Genomic DNA, 24,631 nt, shown 5'->3' with positions numbered 1-24,631 from the left:
ACACACCAGATTACAACAGGAACATTGGCCAGATGAGGCATCGTGTGAGCACGCATGGTAGATGCTGTCATTATTCTTTTGCCCTGACAGTGTGACAACCACATGTTTCTGAGGCCGATGCTGTCTGTAACTACAATTATACTTAATGCTTTTGATGGAAGAGTTGGGCAGTTGTTGGAGATTAATGAATCTGTTCATTTTTCCAACCCGGGTCTCAGAAATCAGAATCACTGGCACTGGTGCACTTGAATCATTTTTCAGATTCACACACTAATTTTCAATTTCATATGGAGCTTAGCTTGATTATTTAGCTAGTCATAGCTGGAAAAAAATTGACCAGTGAGAATTGTCGTTCCAGCTGCCAAAATTGATGGTCACCAGTCAAAATGAGAGGTTGCTATTGTTGAGTGTCTCAAAAATGACAACGAATATCTAGTGGTAAATCTATAACAGTTACTGTACACTGCATATGTGCTATGTAACCATGGAATGATTGACGGGCCTAGCAATAGTAGCCAAGGATGAGGCCTTGCTAAGGCACACACTGACTATGCCAAGAGTCTGTAAATAGAAGAAATGACAACCAAGCAAAGTTCTTTATGGTTGGAAGGCAAGCTGGGCGTAAATGGTACTGCTCCTGGTTTAGAAACACAACATACTCAGCGACACACACATACTTAACACAAAGTCAGTGTCAATGAAAACACAAGCCTTGCACCAGTTCCTGGTCTGTGAGAAGATGTTATGTCAGTGAGATATTTTCACAGTTTTAGGGCAAATGATGGAGATGGAGAAGTGCCTCAGCTTAATGTTGGACTGTACTCGTCACTTAGTGCTAACTTTGTCTGCTGTGTAGTGCTGGCCAGGTAGTGTAGAGTGGGTTTATCAGAGCTTTTTTATAGAAAATGACTGGTGGCCGTTTGAAATGTACCACAAACCCAAACAATGAGCTAAAAGAAGCAAAAAGCTGCCCACAGTATAACTTTGTGATAATTATCTGTCACTGCTAGTGTTTCTATGACATTGAGCAGCTGTTGATCTCTTTCTTTTCGTTTTATCTGTGCAGTTGAAAGGACAAAATCCCAGCAGGTGCGGAGCTCGGGGGCCATTTGGCGGACTTCCTCCCTGGGCACTATCACTGGGCCCTACCTCACTGGGCAGTGGCCTCGTGACCCCCATGTGCACTACCCATCTTTTATGAAAGATAAATCTACACAGGCAAGCACACCTTTTCTCTTCATGTGTCATGCTGTATCCAGTCCCCTACAGAGATGAAGTCATGTGGCATTTTGGCGACAGAGAGAGAGGGCAGGGGTATTTCTTCAGTACAGTCCTGAACTGGGCAGTTGATGCAGTATGTGGCCTCTTATTGTAGGATTATACTAATGTGTTGTTTTGCAAATTACATGGGCTTGACATTGGTACCTCAACTGAGGGACACATTTAAGAAGGCTTTTGTGTGGTGAAGGTATCAAACAGTTGCATAAGTGTCACTTCAGAATGTTGGCAAGGTGCGTTGCTCTCTCCTCATTGCATATGCATTTAAATGAAGGTCACAGAGTTTGATGATGTATTCTGCTGAATGACAGTCATACAAATTGAAATGGTCATTTTGAGTGGAAAATGATCTGCCTCACTTTGCAGGCATGTTTATAATGCAAACAGGATTTACACAAGACTAATTTTTTATCTTTATTCCAGAGAAATGTCTGTAAAGTTGTCACATTAAAATTAAATAAACTAAACCAGTGATTTTCAAAGTCTGACCATGTGGCCCAGACTGTGGGCCACATTGTGGGTTGACTGATTGCTGGTGGAATTGGTGGCCAACCCTCCCACTAACTCTACGATTGGGGAGACACTAGAGAGAAATATATTACATTTTTAGAGTTAAAACATATTTCTTGAAGTTTACAGGTTGCAGGAGGCTAAAATAGTGTAAAGTGTAAAGAAATCAACTGCACACTTGCCTCACATCTTGCCTGGACCTAATTTAGTCTTAAAGGATTTGTCCAGAGCAGCTTTGTCCTGTATTGAACAATTCACCTAGTGTTACACCCTTATGACACATTATTATTTATGTCCAATGTATCATATGAACTCAGTGATCCTCAGATACATTTTGAGCTTAAAGATTTCCAGTGATATAAATATTAGTAGCACCAGTTTTACGAGAACCACATTAAAATCACTCTTGGCCTTTTAAAGCTGCAGTAGGAAACTTGTATAAAAGTAATTTTTTGTCATATTTGCTAAAACTGTTACTATGCCCAGACAGCAGTACATGAAACATGTAATCTGTGGAAAAAAAACGGCTCCATTGGTTCCACCTACTGTTCCTACTGCGATTTGCAAGAATCCACCACGCCTGACGCAAAACAACCAATCAGAGCCAGAGGAGTATCTGAGGGAGTGTCTGACATCTGTCAATCACTACTCACACGCGCTGCGAACCACCCCCTCTCTCCGCTCATGCTGCCAGCAGCTGCTCAGTCAAACAGCTCTGTGAGTGGCGTCAGGAGGCTAGTGAAAGCTATGGCGGAGCAACAGCCACCCACAAAGGAGAAACTGCCCATACCACCGCTGACAACAACAGCATATACGGCTAAGACAGCAAATAATCATAAAGATAATATGGTGATTGTTACAGTAACACTCTGCAGTGTGTATGGTATGTTAGCGACTGTGATGTAGTGGCAGGGCAGAGTTAGCTTGTTTCTGATGCTAAGGCTAACGTTACTGGTTGTTACGGCAGCCGCGCAGACGCCACAGGGAGGAGGGGCTTGGATGCAGGGCATGAGTGCAGCGGAGAGGGAGGGGGAGTGACGTGGAACTTGTGTTGGTTCAAATTTTCAGGCTAAGTCTGCTCTCTTCTCCATCTTACCTACTGCAGCTTTAAGAGACTCTAAAGGCTAAAATGTTTGGGGGGGGCTTGTGTCGTCACTGAGATAGCATCTCTTCTAAGATGTGTGTGGGAATTCTCAGTACATAGTTGTAGCCATTTGGTTTGGAGTGGTTAAGGTAATAGTACTGTTGGTCAGACCTATATGTATCTATAAGTTCTGAACATAGCACAGTGTGTCGACGTGGAGAGAAGCTACTCTCATATTTATGTTTGATGGCGTCTCTCTGCAGGCATCCATTAAAGCCTGCTTACATTACCATTTACCTTACTGTTGTGAGCCAGGCTAAATTAACTTAGAACCAGAGGTCTCCAGTCACAGCTCACAGCCACATTTCTGCCAAGGTAACAGTACCAAAGCCACATGCAACTGAACTGAAATGAATGGAATGGATGGAACTGATTATTGAGACTGTAGGCTACTGAGGTGCTCTAAATCCGATCTCTTTGAAAATGACATCAGATCATTTGCAAAGTGATAAGTTACGCCTTCGTCAATCTGCTATTATAATAGCTTTTTTCCACTGATGATGTATCTTAGTGCAGCTGTTCTAGTCATGCAGACATCTCAGAGTGAATGCCTTCTGCTTGTGTTAGTCACTGTGACTGAACGAGCCAGATTTTGAAGTGAAAACTGAAGTGCTAAACTGCTGACATAATTACTAGTGTTGTCTTATTCTGTTTAGGACAGCAATGACAATTATTTTCATTAGTGATTAAACTGCTGATTATTCAGTTATCAGTTGGTCTATAAAATGTCTAAAAGTATTGAAAAATGTCAGTTTTCCAAAGCCCAAGTTAACATCTTCAAATGTCTTGTTTTGTTTCTTTTACTTACATAAGAGCTCTCTAAAGACTGGAGAGCTGCACCCCAGGGGTGTGCCATAAGTGGATGATCTTCGTCATCATCTTCAGTTTGACCATCTGCAGCCTGAGCCTGACTGCTGACTGTATGAGTCACCACTATCAGTCTTTATAGGTCACATATGTAGCAGCACTGGACTTGTAAAGGATTTATAGTGTTTTTTTGAAGAGAAGCAAATATATCAGTTTATCATACTGTCCACAGACCAGACTGGATCACTTCTGTGAATGTGATCACTTCTGCCTGTGTGGGAACACTGCATCCACTTTTTGTCCATGGCTTTAGTTCAGTGTTTGCTCTGGCCATAAACTCTTGGGATCATTTTATTTCTGATGCTGTAGTGGTAATGTTCTGTGTCATTTATGACCTTAATTTGTGCCCACGCCTTCCTGCCCTGTGATCCTCTCATGCTGTTCAACCTCAGATGTCTCCACACACACTGATCTATACATCCTGTGTCTTCCAGGTTGTGTGACATTTACCACCTACACATCTATGGAGCTTCAAAAGCCAGATGACCTCTTTGCTCTTAGCTTCCAGTTTATTATTAACTCTTGAAGGGACACAAAGGCATGGTTGCGGTCAGTGTTGGGCAAGTTACTTTCAAAGTGTGTAGTATATTATTGCTAGTTGCTTTCATTTGGCAGTGTGTGTGAAGTAATGTGTGATACTACTTTTGTAGCATCACACATTACCACGAAAGTAACCCCAGCATTACCTGGTGTCTATGGCAATGTTAGCTTACTTCATGATTGGTTTTGGCAGGGGTTTTGCTGACAAGCTTTATCAGACCCAGTTTTCACTCACATGCCTCCCGCAAGAGATGAACTCTCATTTTAATCTATGCAGCTGTCTGCACAGGCTCCTTGTATCTCAGCAGTGTCTCCCGTGCCCACTAAAAAGGAAACAAATAAATATATTTATCTACATTTTGCAACCTCGTTGGAGCAGAGTGTGCTTCTCTCTGGATACACACACACACACACACACACACACACACACACACACACCTCTTTTGCACCAAGTTTCCTGAAAGCTGGAGGTATAGCAACAACTCACATTTCCCATCATGCTGTGCTGCTCTGAGTAGTTACTTTGTATTGTTAGTTTTTGTAAAATAGTGTTTGTAATGTGTGTGTTCAGAAAATGCTGGTTTATGTTGATAATTGTCATTTTTGTCCAGACTTATAGTTTTAACTCTTACTGAGGTGGCTGGTACATTTCTTTTCATTCAGAGTTGACTAGTTTTAATGGTTTGACATCACTGATAGCTGCCAAATGCTCAATAGTAGGTAGTAACATATTATGCAGAAAGTTAAATGCATCAATATAACTGAAATCTTGTTAGTAATGCATGGTGTTATTTTGTTAATGCAGCAAAGTATTGCATTACTGTCATGCATTACCCTCACAGTGACTGTGGGAGTGCTGCTGTTTGATAGATGTTTGTATATGCAGGGATATCTCCCCTCTTATTCCTGCTTCCTTTTTTATCATCAGTCATCAACTTGCCCGCAGATGCAACTAAACCAACCCTCAAACCTAAGCAAAATAAGGTGATACCAGATTACTACATGACTATGTTTTTATGTACCGTGTTCACAGAGGAGATCAGGTCGGTTTTTCTCAGACAGTTGCCATTATTGTCAGAGCCAAAAAAAAATGCCTATGTCAAGTAATCTCGCACACCACTAGCTACCTTGATCATGGCTATCAGAGTCAGATTAACATTCGGTTTGAATATAATACAGGCCAGTCCATGTGTCTCACCTCTGACATGATGCATTTGAATTTAGTATTTATGTTGTACCCTTCTTATGTGTTACGTGAGGGAGCTCTAAAGCTGAATTGATCCAAATAGCTTATTATAATTAATTTTACTTACTTACTTTGGTTTCTTTTTTCTGTTTTATGTCATGGTTTTGTTAGGTTTAAGAAACAAAATTACTTAATTAGGTTTAGGAAAAGGTCATTGTTTGGGTCAAAATAGACCATTTTGCATGTGTTAGAAAGGCAAACTTCTCCGATCAAAATAATCGCTGGATTTGTGAATGGTAAAAAAAAAAAAAAAGTTATCCTGAGAACTTATTCTTCTCCATTCTACAAGTAAGCAACAGTGCTGTTCCCGTTTCATTTTAAAATTGTAAAAAGTGCAAGTTATTGGCTAAATTCTAAAAACCTATCCAATAAGTAGCCGAGGAATATAAAACCATATAGGTATAGGCATTAAAGGTACAATTTGTAAGATATGGCCAAAATTTTATTTTAAAACATTCAAAAAATGAATTAACATTATCAACAGAATATATAGCAGTTATATCAAAAATAGATTTTAGATAGAACAGATGTTACATCAAAGACATTTATGTATTTTGTTGCAGATAGCTACTAAACTTAGCATGCTAATCAGCTAGCCCTGTCTGTCCTGTCTCGTAATACCACTTTGTACCTCAAGAGGCTGTAGTGAGTCACTGTAGTGTCTAGTCTGTGGTTGTCTTGCTGAATTTGGCTCGCTGGCACCTTCTGGGGCTGATCCTTCCGTAATCCCTGCTCAAGCCTCGGGGGGGGGCCCTGACTGAATCACTGAACAAATCAGACGTGGACAGTGATTCCGAGCTTTGCATAATGTATTACATCATACAAACTATTCATACATGTAAATCTACAGTTGGATGGTATCACCAGACGTGTATGACAGACATGTAAATGAACAAACGAACATGACTTAAGTTTGGAAGGTGAGAAATGTAAAATGGTTTTTATAGTAAATTGTCCCATTATTGCTGTAAACATGGTGCTCACAGAGAGGACAGCTTCATGTCTTTTTGTTTTGTAGGGTGGATGGGCTGCACAGTCAGGTGTAGTGAATTATTTCCTCTTAGCAATGAGCCACCAACCACAATACCCACACAGGCACACATTAACTCCATGGTAACATTATACTTCATGTTTCTGTACAGTACATTTTGTGACTTATTTTTCATTGAAGTGAAAAATGATGTAGATCTGTCCTGTCAGCTCTGGGTGGCTTCATCCTCCCCAAGACAGAGAAGAGGAAGACAGAATAAGGGGGTGTCTGACTTGCTGCCAAAATAAACAAATGGCTCTTTGACTAGGACACATTAAGATGAGCAAGACAGCAGTCCAGTTTCCTCTGGATGTTGGACCAGGAGGTTGTATTGAATTAGTGTGTGCGTGCGCGCGCATGTGTGTGTGTGTGTGTGTGTGTGTGTGTGTGTGTGTGTGTGTGTGTGTGTTTAACCATGTATTCCTCACGTTGTGGGGACATAAATCTGTTTACACAGTAACATTTTGTGGATTCGCCTTCCTTATGGGGACAAAATTGCAGGTCCCCATAATATAGATCATTACATTTTAGAATGAAGACTGGGGTTAAGGTTAGGTTAAGGGTTAGGATAAGACAAGTAATGGTAATGGTTAGGGTTAGGGTTAGGGTAAGTCTCCAGGAAGTGAATGTAAGTCTATGTAATGTCCCTAAAAATTATGAATATGAAAAACATATGAAAACATGACATCTATTGCATTGACAGAAGATAGTGAGTACAACGTAATTATATCTCATAAGAATTGTTGCCAAAACTACAAAAATGAGATCCAAATTGTAATTAACCAGAATGACCATTTAAAAGTCATAGTGAGAACATTGTTAAACAGCTTCAGATCGAAGTGTGCTAATAGTAATGTGAAGCTGTGATGTTCTTTTCAGACTCCTGGATGTTGGAGTGAGGAAACAGGAGAGAAGAGGAGCACCCACCAGCGCTCTGCGTCCTGGGGCAGCGCCGACCAGCTGAAAGAGGCATGACACTAACATGGATACGAATACAAACACACTTAGACCAGACTTTTTGTTTAATGCAAAGTGCTCAATCTGTACAATATGGAACTTAATGGGAATGTGCATTTTGGCTCTTGTATGATCCATATTATGTACACATGCAGTAGTCATGGATTATTCCATTAAGTACTGAGATTATGGACACCAACATCATAAATACTTCTCCATATAGATTGGTGTCATCCTTTAAATACCCAGGCTTGATAAACTGTTTTTAATTGGAAATGGCATGCTGCGGAACTCCAAAAAACAGACACAACAAAGTTTATTTTATAATATATAATAATGTATAATTTCATAATAAACTCATTTTTGAGGCCTTCCAACAGAACATATGTTAGCATATAATACAACATGATAAATTAAAAGTCATTTAGTGTTGGTTTAAGTGATGAAATACAATGCTGACAATACAGTCCTGCTGAATAATATGACACTTATATATATATGACACATATTTGGCATTTTCAGCAAAAAATTTCAATTTTAAGATTGCCATTTTAAGACACATCATTGTGAACTGCGGGTTGGCCTTACCCATAAATTAGAAGAGACTTCCACTCATTATTCTTTATTTATGTGGCTGTTTTACAGGCCTAATTCCAAAAATGTTGGGACTGTGTAAAACAAATAAAACAGAATGCTAATCCTTTTTAACGTATATTCTATTGAAGACAGTACAAAAATAAAATATTAAATGCTTTATCCAGATCAAATTCATTGAAATTGTTGGGAGAGGCTCAACAAAAGGCTAGGAAAAGTGTAATGATTGGGGATGAAAAGGACATCCTTGGAAGGCTCAGTCATTCACAAGTACGGATGGGATGAGGTTCACCACTTTGTGAAACACAGGATATTACTACATGTGCTCTGGATCAGGCTCCTTTGCATAAGACTGCATCCTGCTTTTGTTTACCTTTTACTCAGCGTCCCAACTTTTTTGGAATTGAGCTTGCAGAATATTGCCTGTATGTACATCTTATATCATCTCACGGCAAGAAAACAAGCTGATTCACAAGATCCCAAGAATGACCTGTACTCTAGACTTCAAATCTTAGTTTGGCAAAAATGTTATTTTATTGTTTTGCAACAAGGAAAAACTTGTAATAATAATAATAATAATAATAATAATAATAATAATAATAATAATAATACAAACGGCTATAATAATAGACATATGACTTATGATTCAATTGTATGTGATAATATATGTATATATTAATATACAATAGTATATGTACATAATAACAATAATATGTATATATAAGAGTAGGAATACCACAAATAATAATAACAGTTGGGGTGGGCTTCAAGCAGGGCCACAGCAGTGGGTGCAACCATGAATCAAAATCTAGGTACAGTCATGATCCATGGAAAGCTGCGAGAGGAGAAAGCACAAAGACTTTGGGGATAAAGCCAAGTTGATAACATGCATTAATGAGACATGAATGCATACAGATGGAGAGATGCACAGTGTATCATTGATTGTATCAAGTCCCCCAGCAGTCCAAGCCTATAGCAGCATAGCTAGGGACTGATCCAAGGCAAGCCTGGGCAAGCACTTACTGTAAGCTTTATTAACAAGGAAAATTTTAAGCCTACTCTTTTAAGCCTGCTCGTAAACATAGAGAGGGTGTCATGCCAGACCGAGACTGGAAGATGATTGAACAGTGTTCATAGCTGAACACTCTGGCTTTCATTCTGCTTTTGGAGTTCTTAGGAAACGCGAATAAGCCTGAATTCTGCAAACGCAGTGTTGTAGTTGGATAATAGGCTCCTATGAGCACTTTCAGATATGACAGTGCTTGACCATTTTGGGCTTTTGTAGGAGCTAGTGAACAAAGGCTAACAAGGGAGATATATGATCTATTTTCCTAGTTTTAGTGAGAACACATGCTGCAGCATTCTGAATTAGCAGTTGAATCTTTAGTTACTTATTGGGGCAGCCTGATTTGAGGCAGGATGTGCCTGATGTTTTTGACAATGTTATGCAGGTGAGAAAAGTCCTTGAAATTTGTTTGATTTGTGCATTAAAGAACATATCATGATCAAAGGTAACTCACAGATTCCTTACGGCAATGCCATCCAGAGAAAAGTTTCTAATGTGTTTAGGGCCAAATAAGTTAACAGAAAGCTGTGGGTCATCCAGGTCTTTGGCTTCATCTGGCTCCATAGATAAATACAACTGTGTATCATCTGCATAACAGTGAAAATGTATGGAATATTGCCTGATAATATTGTCTAAAAGGAAGCATATATATGGTGAATAGTATTGGTCCAAACACAGAACCTTGTGGAACTCCGTGACCAACTTTGGCATGGACGAAGGAATCATCATTAACATTTACAAACTCGAATCGGTTTGATAAGTAGGACTTATACCAGCTTAGTCCTGTTTCTTTAATACCAATTAAGCGTTCCAGTCTGTAATAGGATGGGACGATCAGTGGTGTCGAATGCAGCACTAAGATCTAGCAAGACAAGTTCTTTGCCTGATGCAGTTGGAAGGTTATTTATAAATTTAACCAGTGCTGCCTAAATACTCACTGAAAATCCTAAAAACTATTGTTAAGTAGAAAGTCACACAACTGATTGACGACTGCTTTCTCAAGGATTTTTGTGATGAAGGGGAAGTTATTTAGATCTAGTCTAGTTTAGTATAGTTGACTAAAACCGCTGGGTCAAAACTAATCTCTTGGTGGAATAATTGATGATGACATGATGACACTCCAGAGAAAACATGGTGAATCCCTTTAACTATCAGGCCTACAAATTTTCTGAAGTGTTCCAGTTGCTGTGTTACTGACATTTTCTTCAGACTGCATAACCTTCTCTGTGACATCACAGGTTTGATGTTTTGTCTTTATGGTACTGATGGTGTACACACATCCTCTGAAGCTGCACACGGCATGGCACTATCAGCCTCTCTTAGCTCCACCCTGCTGATACTCAGCAGCAGCAGGGAGGTAGCAGATAACGCTATCTCACTCTTAACTACTCACTTCCCCTCTTTGAAATGGCCATAACCCGCTGCAATTTATGGTCAGCCACACCCCAGCTGGCTCCTCTTTGCCTCCTGCAGCAAAGGGAACAATAAGAGCCAGCCGAATGACAGCTCAGCCCTCACTAATGTGTGCACAGGCACGTTACTGAGTTACGGGGCTGCAGAGAAGGAGCAATGCTGACACTGATTCCACAGATATCAATAGATAAGGTACAAGGAGCAAGAGAGTGGACATACCTGGGCAGTGCAGCTGCTTCAAAGAACTACGTCAGAAATGTTAGCAGGGATAATAGTGTGCATGTGACTCATCTGTCTTATCCTGCCTGTATCTGAATGACAGGATGTCAGAGTAGGTGTGTTTTAGTTGGGCATCATCACTCAAACAAACCTTGTCATGCTCAGAAACTCTGAAAAGAAAATGCTCGTTTTAGTTGCCTCTTCTTTTACAGTTGTGTTAAAACTAATAAGTTGAAAAAGTGACTAAGCACCAAAGCCACCTAGTGGTTGCTTTAAGTATCACAGGAAATAATCGATGACTTCCTAGATAAAACCAGGAAGTGGGTGTACATGCCATAGAAAGTAGCTTCTTTTGGTCTTTCAGTTCATAACAGAACAGAGATATTTCCCAAACTTAGCTTAGATTTAGAGAGATTTTCCCTAAAAAAGTAGATGGCTGTATTAAACTATGCCTGTTCATAAGAAAACCCATTCCCTTCTTCTTAAAACAACAATATTGTCTTTAGGCTTTTTGCCTCTTATTACATTTTGCAAAGCATTGCAAGGCTAAGGTTCAGTGTTCTGAATTTGGCAATGAATAACACAATACAGGTTTCCAGCCAGCACCAGCTCCCTGGATCAAAGAAAGCAAGCCAGTTACAGAGCATGGCGGGGCGGAGGATATCCTTCCACTGAATCAAAATCACCTCCAGTTGAACAAAAGTCTGTGGTGGAAATCTGACAGACTGATAATGCTCCAAGATCTGCCTTGTATAGGTGTATCTAGCAGGCCATCCAGACAAGGAAGAACAAAGACAAGACAAGGCTTTATGCAACTGATGACAAATAGAGTGTCAGGTCTGTAGTACGCTCAGAATTCTTCGAAATGTTTGATGAACACAGACCAAGTTCCACTTACTCTCTAAGAACATTTCCTGGCATTAAAGACACAATGGTAAGAAGAGCCAGATGTTATGTAATAGAAGCTCTGGATGGAACTGTCCACCTCTCATTGTCCAGCTTTGCTGAGTGAAATCATATCCCAAACAACAGAAATGATATTTCAACACTCAGTTCATTCTCCCCTGGAATCCATGCCACATCTTGTCCCAGATGTTGGCCAAAAGCTCCCATAATAATTGTTCTTGGCTAAGACATCATCAAAGTCCACAAGGTCCACAATTGTATATACAGTGTAAATGAAAAAGTTCCAGACCCTTTTAAGTTTTCCACAGTTTACTGTTTCAGACTAATGATGAAGTGGATCGCATTTTTTTTTTCTAATCAGTCTACACACAGAACTCCGCAATAACAAACCAGTGCTCCCCATCTTACCTGGTTGAGCTGGGAGAAACTTCAAAAAGAAACGTCAAGCATGTAGGATCATTTCCAACGCTTTAGGCTGTCATTGCTCTCAAAGGTGCTGTAACCAAGAAGACGTTCTGAATACTTATGAGATATTTGAGTATCGTATTTTTACTGAATTTACAAAAAAGATGAGTCTGAAACAAAACAAAATGTGGAAATGCCTCATGGAAAACTTTTCATAAGCACTGTATGGCTCCCACAATGCATGTTATACTCCAAAGTTACACCTAGACTGTGCAATAGTAGGCAGTGTAGAGCATGTCTAGGTAACATCTACAGGACACTCACTGTAAAGGCCTTCTGTTCTACCACAACTGAGAGAGGGCATCCAATTCTCTTTGAGCCTTGTACTAATGTGTTTCACATCACGGAGAAGAGCTGTGGTTCCTAACAAGCCTGCGACACAACATAGTGACAGATCTAGCTGTGAAGTTGATCACATAGGAAGCGATGTGTTTTCCAACAAAAACAGATTTGACAACCAAGTTTCTCCTTGTATAAGATATTGCCTTCCTTAGGGTTATGCAAGAAGGGCTGAGGAAAGACACAAATAACAGCTGGGTGGTTCCACTGCACTTCCTTGTCTACATTGGTTTCCGTCAGATCACTTCACACATTTTGTCTCTGCACACAAATGGGCTCACTCGTCCCCAATTTGTGCTCACCCAAAATCGGAGTCCTACTGAGAGCACTTTGATCCCATTTCAGACACAGGAACATGAGGCCACAAGCATCTGCCTTGAAAACTGCAAATGGTGTCAATTCAAACAGAACATTGAAACCTGTATTTTTATAAAACACGTTTGCATGTAGGGATGCCCCCATAAAGTTGGTCATTCAAGTCATCAGTGGAGAAAACCCAGAGTCGACTCACATTTTGTCAGTTGAATCACTGGCCTTTCTTTTTAGCTGTGTCATTGTACACACAGCACGGCAGGCTGTAAACATTAGAAAGCAGGACTTGTCCTGGAAGTGAAACGTAATGGAAGTAAAGGGCAGTACTACTCATTTCTGTTCTCTTCTACAACACTCTCAGCTCTGGTACTTAATGTCAGTTAAGGCTAAACTACTGTTGAAGCAGATGCAGAGTCAACTTCCTCTACTGCCTACCATTGTGATTAACTCTTTGGCTGACAGCACCGTCGGCACAAGTGGCCCAACAGGAGAGATACTAAGTCACTAGACCTAAGTGTGGAACTTTGGTCGTATGATATGATGACAATCAGAAAACCTCAATGAAGCTAATCTGTCTGTCCATTTTTCTTTTCAATTAATTAATTATTAATGTATAAATAGTCAGAAAACTGACAAATGCCGATCACAGTATCTTAGAGATCAAGGGGACGTCTTAAAACTCGTTGTTATGCCTGCAGCTCTAATACTTCCTTTATTTTTGCACAAGTCTGTCAGATTTTTAGGCTTTGATTACCTATTTGTGTATATGACCCCTTGTAGGAAATGCTCTCATTTACAATAGATAGGACTGCTATGAAAGGGAAAATCTTGAGCTTGAGTTTGTACAGTGTTGTCAGCTCAGTGCAGTTTAAAGCTGTGTATGTGTTTGACTCACTCCACTGTCGCAGAAAAGAAGTGCATGACCTGAGTGAAGGCTGAGAGCAAAACAAAAACTTGCAGGACTGCACTGTGTCACTGGTTCAGTGGCCCAAATTTAGGGATCACATAACAGCCGTTTCACACAGAGCCGGCATTGATAAGCACTGCATGTGGTGTTTTTCTTCGGGAAAGAGGGCCAATGTCAGGACTGCGTGAGGGAACATGTATGGACATGTTCTGCAGTACTGGTGTTCAGTGGAGAGCTGGGAATTCCTTCATCTCTCTGCCACTCTGACACACACACACACACACACACGGCCAATGCAGAGAATACAGTTTAAGAAATGAACAGATACAGTTACAAGTGTAACTAGATTTACTAGAGCTTCAGTTGTAGAAATTGTCTACATTCTCAACACTTACACTGCCCCCCTGCCATTGTTTTTCACTTACTGGATTTTACAGGGACTTAAACAGATCCACATACATCCAGATATACCACTGTCTGTATATCAATACAACTGAAAGTTTTATTTGAAAGATAAAGTTAACCTGTGTGAAATCACCTCAGCCCCCTCACACATGCAGTCTTTCCCTGAAGTGTTCAGGAGCATTTCCTGGATGGAGTCATGTGTGAATGGGAGCAGGAATCAATATCCTGGTAAATCTGTACCGCCATCTGCTGGACTGTCCCTCGCCCCATCTATCCCGACATCGCCATGTCATGTGTGAAAAGGCACTAAAGTGTTTCTGAATGCAGCCCCATGTGTGAATACTGAAAATCTGTAGCGGTGCCTCTAAGGGTATCCCAGTACTTTGTGTGCATGGTAACACCAGAGTAAAAAGAATAACTGACAGCGCAGGTGATGTTGTTTCTGCCAGCTGCACTGGGAACAGACATCTGACAAACTTGTATTTGGTCAATCGAATGAATCTCCATTTTATGGGTGTTACTTCCTATTGAGAACATAAAACTGAGGAGATGTTGGAGAAAAACAGGAAACCAGGGAGGAAAGGGAGGATGACTTGTCATACACAGGTGTAACTAAGTGCTGCACTGTATTTCATAATTGCCTGAATGGAGTCATCCTTAATGTTCCACCCGTCCAAATGACTGCTGTATAAACAGGGATCTGATTCATTTAAAAGCAATAAAGAAACAAGAGATTCAGGTTGACAGGATTTATTCATTTGTTTTTGTGTTGTTTTTGTTTTATCTGAACACAACGTCCACTCACTAGCTTACAAACAGATCTCACTCTTTTCATCAGCAGATGGAGTTTGCTTAGTTGTCATGTCATATTTTCAAGAAAGCAAAAACTGGTGCTGTTCATCAAGCAAATAACACCACTCAAGTAATGAATATATGAGCAGGTCACAGACGTCCCAAGCCTGACCAGCTTGTAGTGTTGGTTGTCTTCAGTGATAATAGAGTAAGCAGACTTTATACTGGGAGCAGCAGCTGCTACCACATCACTGCAACAGACCATGCAGGAAGCATGCTATCATTTATTATATACAAGTTATGAATTGACTTCTGTGATAACTTCCTGTTCCGCCTACCTGCTAAATGTTTATGTCTCTCTTCTGTTTCATGTCTCTCATGTCCTCCCCGCCTCCCCTGTATGATTCCACCAGATTGCAAAGCTCCGGCAGCAGCTCCAACGCAGTAAACAGGGAGGACGCCACAGTAAAGACAAGGACCGACTGTCCCCCCTCCAGTACAACACTATCACCTACACCGCCTTCACCAGCGCCACCAACCACACCTTCACAACCAGCCACGTTCAGGTAGTGCGCTGAACAATGGAGTGTGTAGATGAGCAATGACAGCAGTGCATGGATGTGTGATTAATGTGGTATGGAAGTGATGAAGGTGCAAACCAAAAGAAAATGTCATCCTCTGTTATAACTCAGACTGTACTTCTTCTGAGAGAAGTGTAGCGCACACTTAAAAATAAGGTTAGTTTAAGTTGAACTTCCGTGTTAGAGGTGACACTTCTATAAACAAATGTTTCTCTGAGCAGGCATTGGATTTAAATTAGTTCAATCTAATTTGTATTTGGCAAGTTATCAAGTTTCAAAGTGAATTTAAACAAATCCAATTTGTGTTTCACTTTCAATAATTGTAGTTGTAGTTTAGACACTTCATCTACAGACCTTGAAAAACATAAAAGTCCCACCAGGCAATCCATAGTGGAAATAGAGGGGCTACTCTCCGCTGATAAAAGTGAAGTAAATTATAGTTGGTGGTGTGAGAGCTGCAGGGACATGTTGGATGCAAAAGATAAAGATAGAATCCTCTGTCTGCTCTCTACTTTACAAACTGCTGTGAAGTTGTGTTTGGGAAGGGCGAGACTAACAAGGCTAAAAAAAAGTTGAATGTTAATCACTTCTTTAGTTTGTTTAGCTTAATGAATCATGTACATGTGCTATCTGTGCTCTGATATTGACCTCATGCAGCCCGACTCTTTTTTTCATTCTATTTCCTGTTTTGTTTCGTAGCCTTCAGCTGCTATTTCTGGCAGAAGTAAATTTTTTCACATTACACTACATACGCAACAGATGTCAATGCACACAGAGCAACACATTCCCACTTTCTGTGTAGACAGGAAGTTAAAAAACAAAATAACGGAGTCTGAGCCCAACAACACCTAAAATTAAACATTTCATTCTTCCTCTTGACGAAAGCTTTGTCCTGTGCACAGTGAGGAAAGTTAACATTTTGGAAATGCTAAGATTCTGATGATAAGATATGAATCATTTACTGTAATGTTTTGAGTCTTTATCTTATCTTTATGGACTGAGCTTATACAGCACAATGCTGCCATATATGCTAGCTACACTAGCTTAAACCTTAAGTAGATTTTTTAAAATTCATCAATAATTCTGATCCAACTGAGACGACACTGTCATCGGAATGCTCGATGATGGTCAGTTTGCATTGCTCTTGCTGCCTCTTTTACAGCCTTGTGCTCATATTTATTGTACCACACAACTGCATCTCTGATAAAGTGGCAGGTGAGCTGTGGTAGTCAGCTGAGAGTGTGTCTGTCTGTCTGTGTTTGTGTGTGTGTGTGTGTGTGTGTGTGTGTTTATTTGTTTGTGGGTGTGTGCGTGCGCTTGTGTTCTGCAGCAGTTTTCCATGTCGAAGTCGGCCCAGATGCCGCTGTCCAACATCACAGTGCCAAAGCCCTCCATCTCCAGGGTGCCCAGCAGCATGGAGGGCATCAACCATGAGCTGGAGAAGGTCTTCATCAAAGACAACGGAGAGAAGGAGGAGCTGAAGGTGGGGCTCTCGTTTCTGGAGTGTCTCAAGCCAGTGCATCAGTAAACCCGTGTGTTGCTCTAACGCTTGACTCTTTTCTCAGCTCTGAATAATAATCTCCTTTTTTCCTGCTGTCTGTCTCCTGTTGGACTTTGTAGTCCCTGGAGGTTCCTGATGGTCGGCGGGCACCCTTCCCTCCCCAGCAGCGCAGCAGCAGCACCCGCAGCGTGGACACCCAGACTCCCTCAGCCCCTGGGCGGTCAAGCAGCTGCTCCAGCTTGTCGCCCTGCCCCTCACCTGCCTGCCCACCAGGATCACATGACGGCAGTCCATACTCCACAGAGGATCTACTGTACGACCGGGATAAAGGTAAAGAACATCATCTTATTGTAGAAATGTTGACATGATGTTAGACCAGTCCAGTCAGAACTGCACATTTCTGGTGGATCCTTGGGAATACTACAGTTTTAGCAGGCTCAGTTGGCAGGCTGAATTGATATATGAACGTCTACCTTACATGTAGTATCCACCCAAGTTTGCTTGAGATCCTACAGCAGTGATTTCGTCTGCCTGTGTTATTTTTATTTTTATAGTTTATATATGTAAGTAGGTGACGCTTTGTTGGCTGCATTTCAACACTAAGACCAATGTGTTTCCCACAACAGGGCAGAAGGCATGCTAACTTTAAGTAACATGCTACTATTGGCTGCTTAGAGTCTTCTTCCAGCTGTTTCCTGTTTTGGGGGCAGCCGCAGCAGATCATCTGTTTCCATCTCGCTGGCAAACCAAGCCCTAATCTATTCTCTGATCTGTGTATTTGATTTGGCAGTGGCTTCTACTTCTGACGGCTTAAAATATGAACTTCTTATTACGAGAGGAAATGTGGCACAATCCATTAAGACTTGGGACACTGGGCTGTGAAGCTCTGGATTCTCATTTAAATAAAAAAGTACTCACACTATGATGACACTTGTGAACGTAGTTTGCTCCTTGAGACGTACAGTACAGTGAGCGCAGTGTTGAGTCACTTGCTGCTGGTCTGGCTGCGCTTGCTAGAGGTGATTTATAAGCTTTGACATATTATTGTAGCTTATTTGCACAGTATTGCTCAATTTTTAATTCAAGGATGAATTTGATTGTATTGTATGTCATGTATGTTTTATGCCTCCATGCCAGAGACAGTCCCTTTCTTGTGAATGCAAACACCTTGAGGGAACTTCTTCAAGTTTGTCACCAGTGTCCACTTGGATTCAAGGATGAACTGATCAGTTTTTGGTGGTCAAAAATCAAGGTCACTGACCTTTCTCATGAACGCAATATGTCAGGAGCAGCTTGAGGGAATTTTACTACACCTGGAACAAATGTCCGCTTGGACCTGAGGCTAAAGAGGTTAGATTTTGGTGGTCAGAGGTCACTTTGACCTCACAACACACTTTTTTGCTGATTATAGCAAAATTTAACCCATAGGATAAAATGAAGTGATGACATTTTTTTTAACCAAAAGGTCAAAGGTCAACCTCACTGTGACATCATAATGTTGGCCATTATTCAACTGCATAACTCAGGAACAGGAGAGACTGTGAGCATATTTCACATTTGAATTGGTGACACTAATCTTGGGTGTAGATTGTAAAAATCTTCTTTGCTGCTGGGTTGAAGATGTGTGTGAAGCATCCACATTTTAGAATTTGTAGCTTCTTTGCAGCAGCATCCATATTTGAAGCATTGTAGTTAAACACAAGCTCATTGGTTCTGCTGATATCGAGCTTCAGGTGATTGTTGTTGCTCCATGTGATGAAGCTCTTTATCAGTCCTCTGGACTCCTCTGGAAAAACAGTCTCTAAATGAAGACAACATGTTTCTACCTGGAAACTATACACTGAAATCGTACATGTCAATATAGTGAGAACTTCCATTTTCCCAAGAAGTACACTTTTTCAAGTCTTTATTACATGTATTATATGAGTCTGGACAGACATGGATGTAAACTGCAACTTGACTGTTTGGTGGAGAAAGTCTGTTCAAGTGTCTTCACAACCAGCTGTCCTCCTGCGGAGCTGCGAGGACAGCAGGTGGGCAAACTTTTCTTCAGCCTAACATTACCATTTAACAGAGGAAATTAGTTTTTATGTAGGCTCTATGAGGAGGTTACAGGAAGCAAACTGCATAGTTATTATTTACTGATTCATTTAGTTTATTTCCCCCACGTCCCATAGTTCTGTATCCCCATGTGAAGCCAGAAAGCTCATAGTGAAATTATGGGCTTTGATCAGTCATTGGAAGCATTGGTACGTTCATGTACACAATATGTAGACAGTAGATTTGTATGATTGAAGAATCTCCACAGTCAGCTGTTAAAGTAATTCCCACAGAAAGTTGTGAGATGGCAATGGAATCAGTGTGGATGGTTACTGTCCATCAACTCTGTGAGAGAGATAAGTGGTGGATATCAAAACTGCTCCAGTAAACCTTCAGAAAGTGCTGCTGATGTTGATTGCCCCTAAGCCTGTATCTTTTCCTCTATCTCTGTGTTCACAGATAGCGGAAGCAGCTCACCACTGCCCAAGTTTGCCTCCTCGCCTAAACCCAACAACAGTTACATGTTCAAGCGCGAGCCGCCAGAGGGCTGTGAGAAAATTAAAGCTTTTGAAGAGATGAGGTATAGACTGTTTGATACCATGTTGAATTTAAGCACCTGTGTGCTGCCTCAGGGATGTGTGACCCTCTCTGACACTGCATATGTTTCTCTGCAGCTCCAGGCAGTCCACATCTGCATCAGTCCCCCTCTTCTCCTGCCCCGACAAAAACAAGGTGAACTTCATCCCAACGGGCTCAGCGTTCTGCCCTGTCAAACTCCCAGGCTCCCTGCAACTCACCCCAGCCTCAGAGCCCGAGGAGGACGAGGACAACGCGGAGGCGGGCTTCATTTCAGAGCCTCAGGGGGCCACGTTGCTCTACGGCGCCCCCACTCAGGTCTCCACGAGCACCAGCACAGACGACCCCCCGGAGGAACCCGGCTCGCCCTCAGAGACTGCAGACCCCCAGACAGACAGCCCAGCCATCAGCTAGACCTGAGCAGAGCTGGCCTCTGGCTCCGGGATCCACGCTAGCGACCACCGACCATCACCACTGACTGTCCCACCAACACCTCCCTCTGCTCTGCCAGGGGAGCCTCCGTCTCTCTGTGCTGACCCCCTCCACCCCCCTATCTCTGCATGACGTAGCAACAATGTCCCGAATAACCACCACCGCCACCACAAAGACTCGCCACCTAAATGTTGTGTCCTGCATAATGTCTGAGCTGTTGTTGGCAGGGAAGGACCACGGTTAGAGGTTATCATATGCAGGCATCGGAGGGAAGAATGGAGCACTATGGATGGGGGGGAGGGGCATGCATTTTAAACTGGTAGTATATTTCTGATTAAATTATGTGTTGTGTTCTCTTTCAACATTCACAGTATGAATAAGCTCTCTAAACATATATATACACACATATATCTCTATGAAAAGAAAGAAAAATGCTTGTTTAAAAAAAAAAAAAAAAAAAAAAACGGTATTGCTGTGTTATGTACCGAACAGGAAAAACAGCTGTACTATTCAGGATTATGTTTACACTATCCAGGTCACATGATTAAACCCTCTCTAAAAAAAAATGCAATGAGAGAATAATTTGGCAAAGAGAAAAACACAAAACGGCCTCAAATTGGTTGCACAGTGTCTGCATCTGGCCTCGCTTCAGGTATTTCACAATCAGAGTCTATACTCAGGTAATTTGGAATGTATGTCCATACAAATATCTGCAGCTTGACAAAGCAGAACAGATTCACTGTCATTTTTTCCTGGTTTTTCTCATTCCCAGACGAATCATTCCTTTCTGTTCCAGAGTCCAGTCTGAGACTGGCCTCATGATAGCTTGCTGCAGAGGGTAAAGGGTTGAAGTAGAGGGCATCCCCTCATGGCTGCCTTCATGGACTGGTGGTGGGATATACTGTATGGACCACACACACTGTGACTGACGGCATTATTGGCTGTGTGTGTATTGATGGAAGCATGCTGGACAGAGACTTGGATGACGTTCAGTGGTTGTCCGTTATTAAGCCTGAAGACGATGTGCGATCAGCTCTCCTGAGCCTGTTGACAGTGGACCAGAAGCGGACGAGTCTGCAGTACCGTCACATGAAGATACAATCAAACTGAAGCATTTGGTTCAGGTGCAGATTGGAGGTGCAGTTGTACAAACATTTTTCGGAGCTAGAAATGATCTTATTTGATGAGTTAATTTTCAGTTTTCTTAGCCAAAGAAGCAGTTTTATTGCAACATGACTAAATCAAGACAAGAGCCCAAGCCATGGTGGATTTCTGAGGCCAATACCGATATTTGTGACTTTATTGGTATATTGGCCGATTTTCAGTTTTTAATACAAACGGAAGCATTTTTTGTGACATTCCCTTTTAAGTTAGATTATTAAAGAATTACAACTGAGATAAGTACCAAGCAGGGCGTTACCCGTTTAAAAAAAAAAAATCTCTTTCTAGTAGTCTGTCAGCCAAAAGCTCTTCACATACAGCGGCTGTGATATCAGTCAATAACAGTGTAGATGTTTTAGGGCTGTTACTGTGAGAACAAACAAGTAATTGATTTGAAAGCAACCCAGTCATTGCTGCCTAAAATATAAGATAAGACATCCTGTTGCTGTTTATTGGCTATCAGCAGCCAGTTACACAATGATTGGAAAGGCGTAAACATAATGCAACAGTAGCACAAGTACAGTCATAAAATCAGCAAATGAACTCAGCTACATCTATCTAAGGTTTGCTTACGTTTTAGTGCAAATGTTTCCCAATAGATGTAAGAATGTGTCATTAAAAATGGCCTAGTTATACAAAAAAGTAGCACAAGCTAAGCATTAGCCACCGCAAGCTACTCGTCATTAGGGCTGTCACTTCTCAGAAAACTGCAGTTTGAATGGAGGGGACGTAATGCATGATTCCTGGGAGCAATCTCAACTGCAGCCCAGTGAGCTTCATCTCAAAATACTTTGTAGATTTGACACTCTGTTCATGTGCAGTGCCTCCACTGCCACACTTAAGTTAACGTGTTGTTCAGATGTTTTCTTGGTAATGCTAATGAAAAATAGTTGAATTTTGAAAGGTAAAACTACCTTTATTAGTTTTTTCCGTCCGCCGTGTCTGTTCCAAAATGTTCCCTCACACTACTTTGCAGATGGTTTGCTGTCATGATTATCTTCAGCACAACTTGCTAGTTTCCTATATATATCTATATCTATCTATCTATATGTATATAGATAGACATAGATAGAGAGATAGAGAAAAAATATACATAGTGACAGTTTTTCTTGCTAAAATGTGTTTGTGCAAACTTTTTTTCCTGTGATAAAAGAAGTTGAAGTTCTCAAATGTTAAATGTTGTTTAAACACAAACAGTTGGTTGCACAAGAATTTTGCCTGAATAAAATACAGCCCAGCCTTAACCTTAATTGGCAAAATTATGATACAAAGCTGCACTAATCAATATTTTTCTATATGTAATGTAATAAGTGTCGTTTGTAGTGACAAACCAACAGAGAATTTCACCCAACTCTGCAGTTCCTCACAGTTCTGTGGAGCGTTTTCTGTTATTGTTTTGGCTTTATGGCCCACAGACTCCCTCGGTTTGCTACCTGCACACCACCAAACAGTATACAGACATAGTTATTGTCTAGCTGCTCAAGAAAGTTTAGCATCCAGCAGCAGCTGTTAAGCAACTGTTTGCTAACACGTTAGCTGTAAGTCCTTCATAAGGTAAATAATATGTCGATGTTTAAGCTTGTTCTGCTGCCCCCAAGTTGCCAAAAAATCAATACAGCTTTAAATCAGAAACAGCTTGATAAAAGAATAAAGAACATCACTAATGTGTGTAAGTATTTAAAGCCATCTTTGTTGTACCTTTTCTTTAAGTTTGCATTGTTAGTGCTAGCACTTCTCGGTCAGTACCAGGAAAGTATTGAGGTTCCATATCCAGCCTGAGGCCACCGTGGTTATAACCACACTGTTTGCACAAGTTAAAAATGAAGTCTAGCCATACAAGATGAATGTTTGTACAACTTTTAACTCTATCCTGCATATCCAAACTTAGACTGTTCTGATAATCCAGAGAATTGCTGTTCCATTAAAAGCATTCCATGAGATTTTAGCATCCAAGACATAAATAGACTCATGATTCATTCCTAAAATATTTCTCAGCCTTTTGATTTGATTGCTGTAAGAGACTAGCTACAGTGATGTTTGGTTGCAGATGCAGCAGCGCCTTCATCTGTTTGATGCACAGATAAAAGGATCACACTGGCCTGCCTCCCTCTCACTGTCTGATTACTGAGTGTTGTAGGCACCTTGATGCTACCACCAAGCAACAAAACCTTCTGAACATCTCATGTATTTTGTGCAAGACACCATCCTACTGCATCACCCTGCCCAAGTGTAAATGATCCACAACTTTCATTTGCAAGAGTGAAATATAACCCACATTTGTTTTGATATCTGGTGTGCTTGTAGAATTCCTGCATTGACGCTCCATTCATATTTTCTATATATACATATATATATATATATGTGGCTTTTAAAGAGGCTCAATGCAATGTTGTGGTTTCTTAAGACGTTTCAGCACCTTACCAAGAGCTATGGCTTTCCCAATGTCCCACATATACTTGGCATTGGTAAACTAGTTGTGTGCAATAATAGGAAAAAAAGGTGTTGTCCTCCCGGATGTTGTCCGTTCTTTGACACAAGCAACTCATCTTGCATTACTTTGGTTTTGAGCATGGGGGCTGGATCAGCAAGTAGTTTGTTGCTAAAGCCATCAACTGATACAAAACCAGCACTGAGAGTGACCAGAGCACATCACTGGCAGGTCAGAGTGTTCATCAATTCACTACATGATACTCCTTGTGTAACCTGCAGTGTCAAAGTTCATGCACAATGGCAATAAAAAAACTATTGTTTGTTTTGTCCACTTTTTAGTGTGTGTACATCAGTGAAGGGAGTTTGTAAGCATCACTGCTGATACCAAAAAAGTACCTGCAAGATCTCTGTGTGTTAACAGCTACTGCTCCATATAGCCCTGATGGGGCTAAACAACACTGTTAAAGGGCCAGTTTACTCACAAATTTCAAGAAGACAGTTCAAAGATAACCCAAAAAAGAACAAAAAAAAAACCAATCCTAGTCACTTGTGTAGTTGGTTAAAAATAAAAACCTTTAATGAAAATGGATGAGTACATCACAACAGAGTCTACAGCCTCGCTGGTGGCACTGTGAAGCTGTTTGAGCTAAATGCTACTGTTAGCATGCTAGCACCTTCAAAACGGCAAGGATAACATGTTAGCATGCTAAGCTTTGCTAATTAGCACTAAATACAAGGCACAGCTGAGGCTGATGGGAATGTCATTAATTTACAAGTATTTGGTCAAAAATCAAAATACTGGAAAACAATTTTTTTGGAATTTTGACCTGAAGATGGCACGTAGCCATGATACTTTTGTGGCTAAAAATACGCTAATAAGTAGCTCACATCCTCAGCATGTGACACACAGTGTTATGGTG

At 40.9% G+C, this 24,631-nt stretch overlaps 1 protein-coding gene across 1 annotated transcript in view; it reads left to right on the top strand.

Annotated features, from left to right (window-relative positions):
• The window catches only part of glcci1a (glucocorticoid induced 1a), a 37,170-nt gene extending 13,128 nt beyond the window's left edge, over positions 1-24,042 (top strand). Inside the window, exons 2-8 of the mRNA XM_076754229.1 lie at positions 1,067-1,218; positions 7,495-7,584; positions 15,404-15,556; positions 16,902-17,054; positions 17,192-17,402; positions 19,572-19,692; positions 19,787-24,042. Coding sequence (XP_076610344.1) covers positions 1,067-1,218; positions 7,495-7,584; positions 15,404-15,556; positions 16,902-17,054; positions 17,192-17,402; positions 19,572-19,692; positions 19,787-20,102 — 1,196 coding nt within the window. The 3' untranslated portion in view covers positions 20,103-24,042. The remainder of the gene's footprint in view (positions 1-1,066; positions 1,219-7,494; positions 7,585-15,403; positions 15,557-16,901; positions 17,055-17,191; positions 17,403-19,571; positions 19,693-19,786) is intronic.
• Positions 24,043-24,631: the final 589 nt, after the last annotated feature.

This window comes from Chaetodon auriga, chromosome 17, assembly GCF_051107435.1.
Source record: "Chaetodon auriga isolate fChaAug3 chromosome 17, fChaAug3.hap1, whole genome shotgun sequence".
NCBI classification, from domain to species: domain Eukaryota; kingdom Metazoa; phylum Chordata; class Actinopteri; order Chaetodontiformes; family Chaetodontidae; genus Chaetodon; species Chaetodon auriga.
This window is presented reverse-complemented; position numbering and strand designations above follow the sequence as displayed.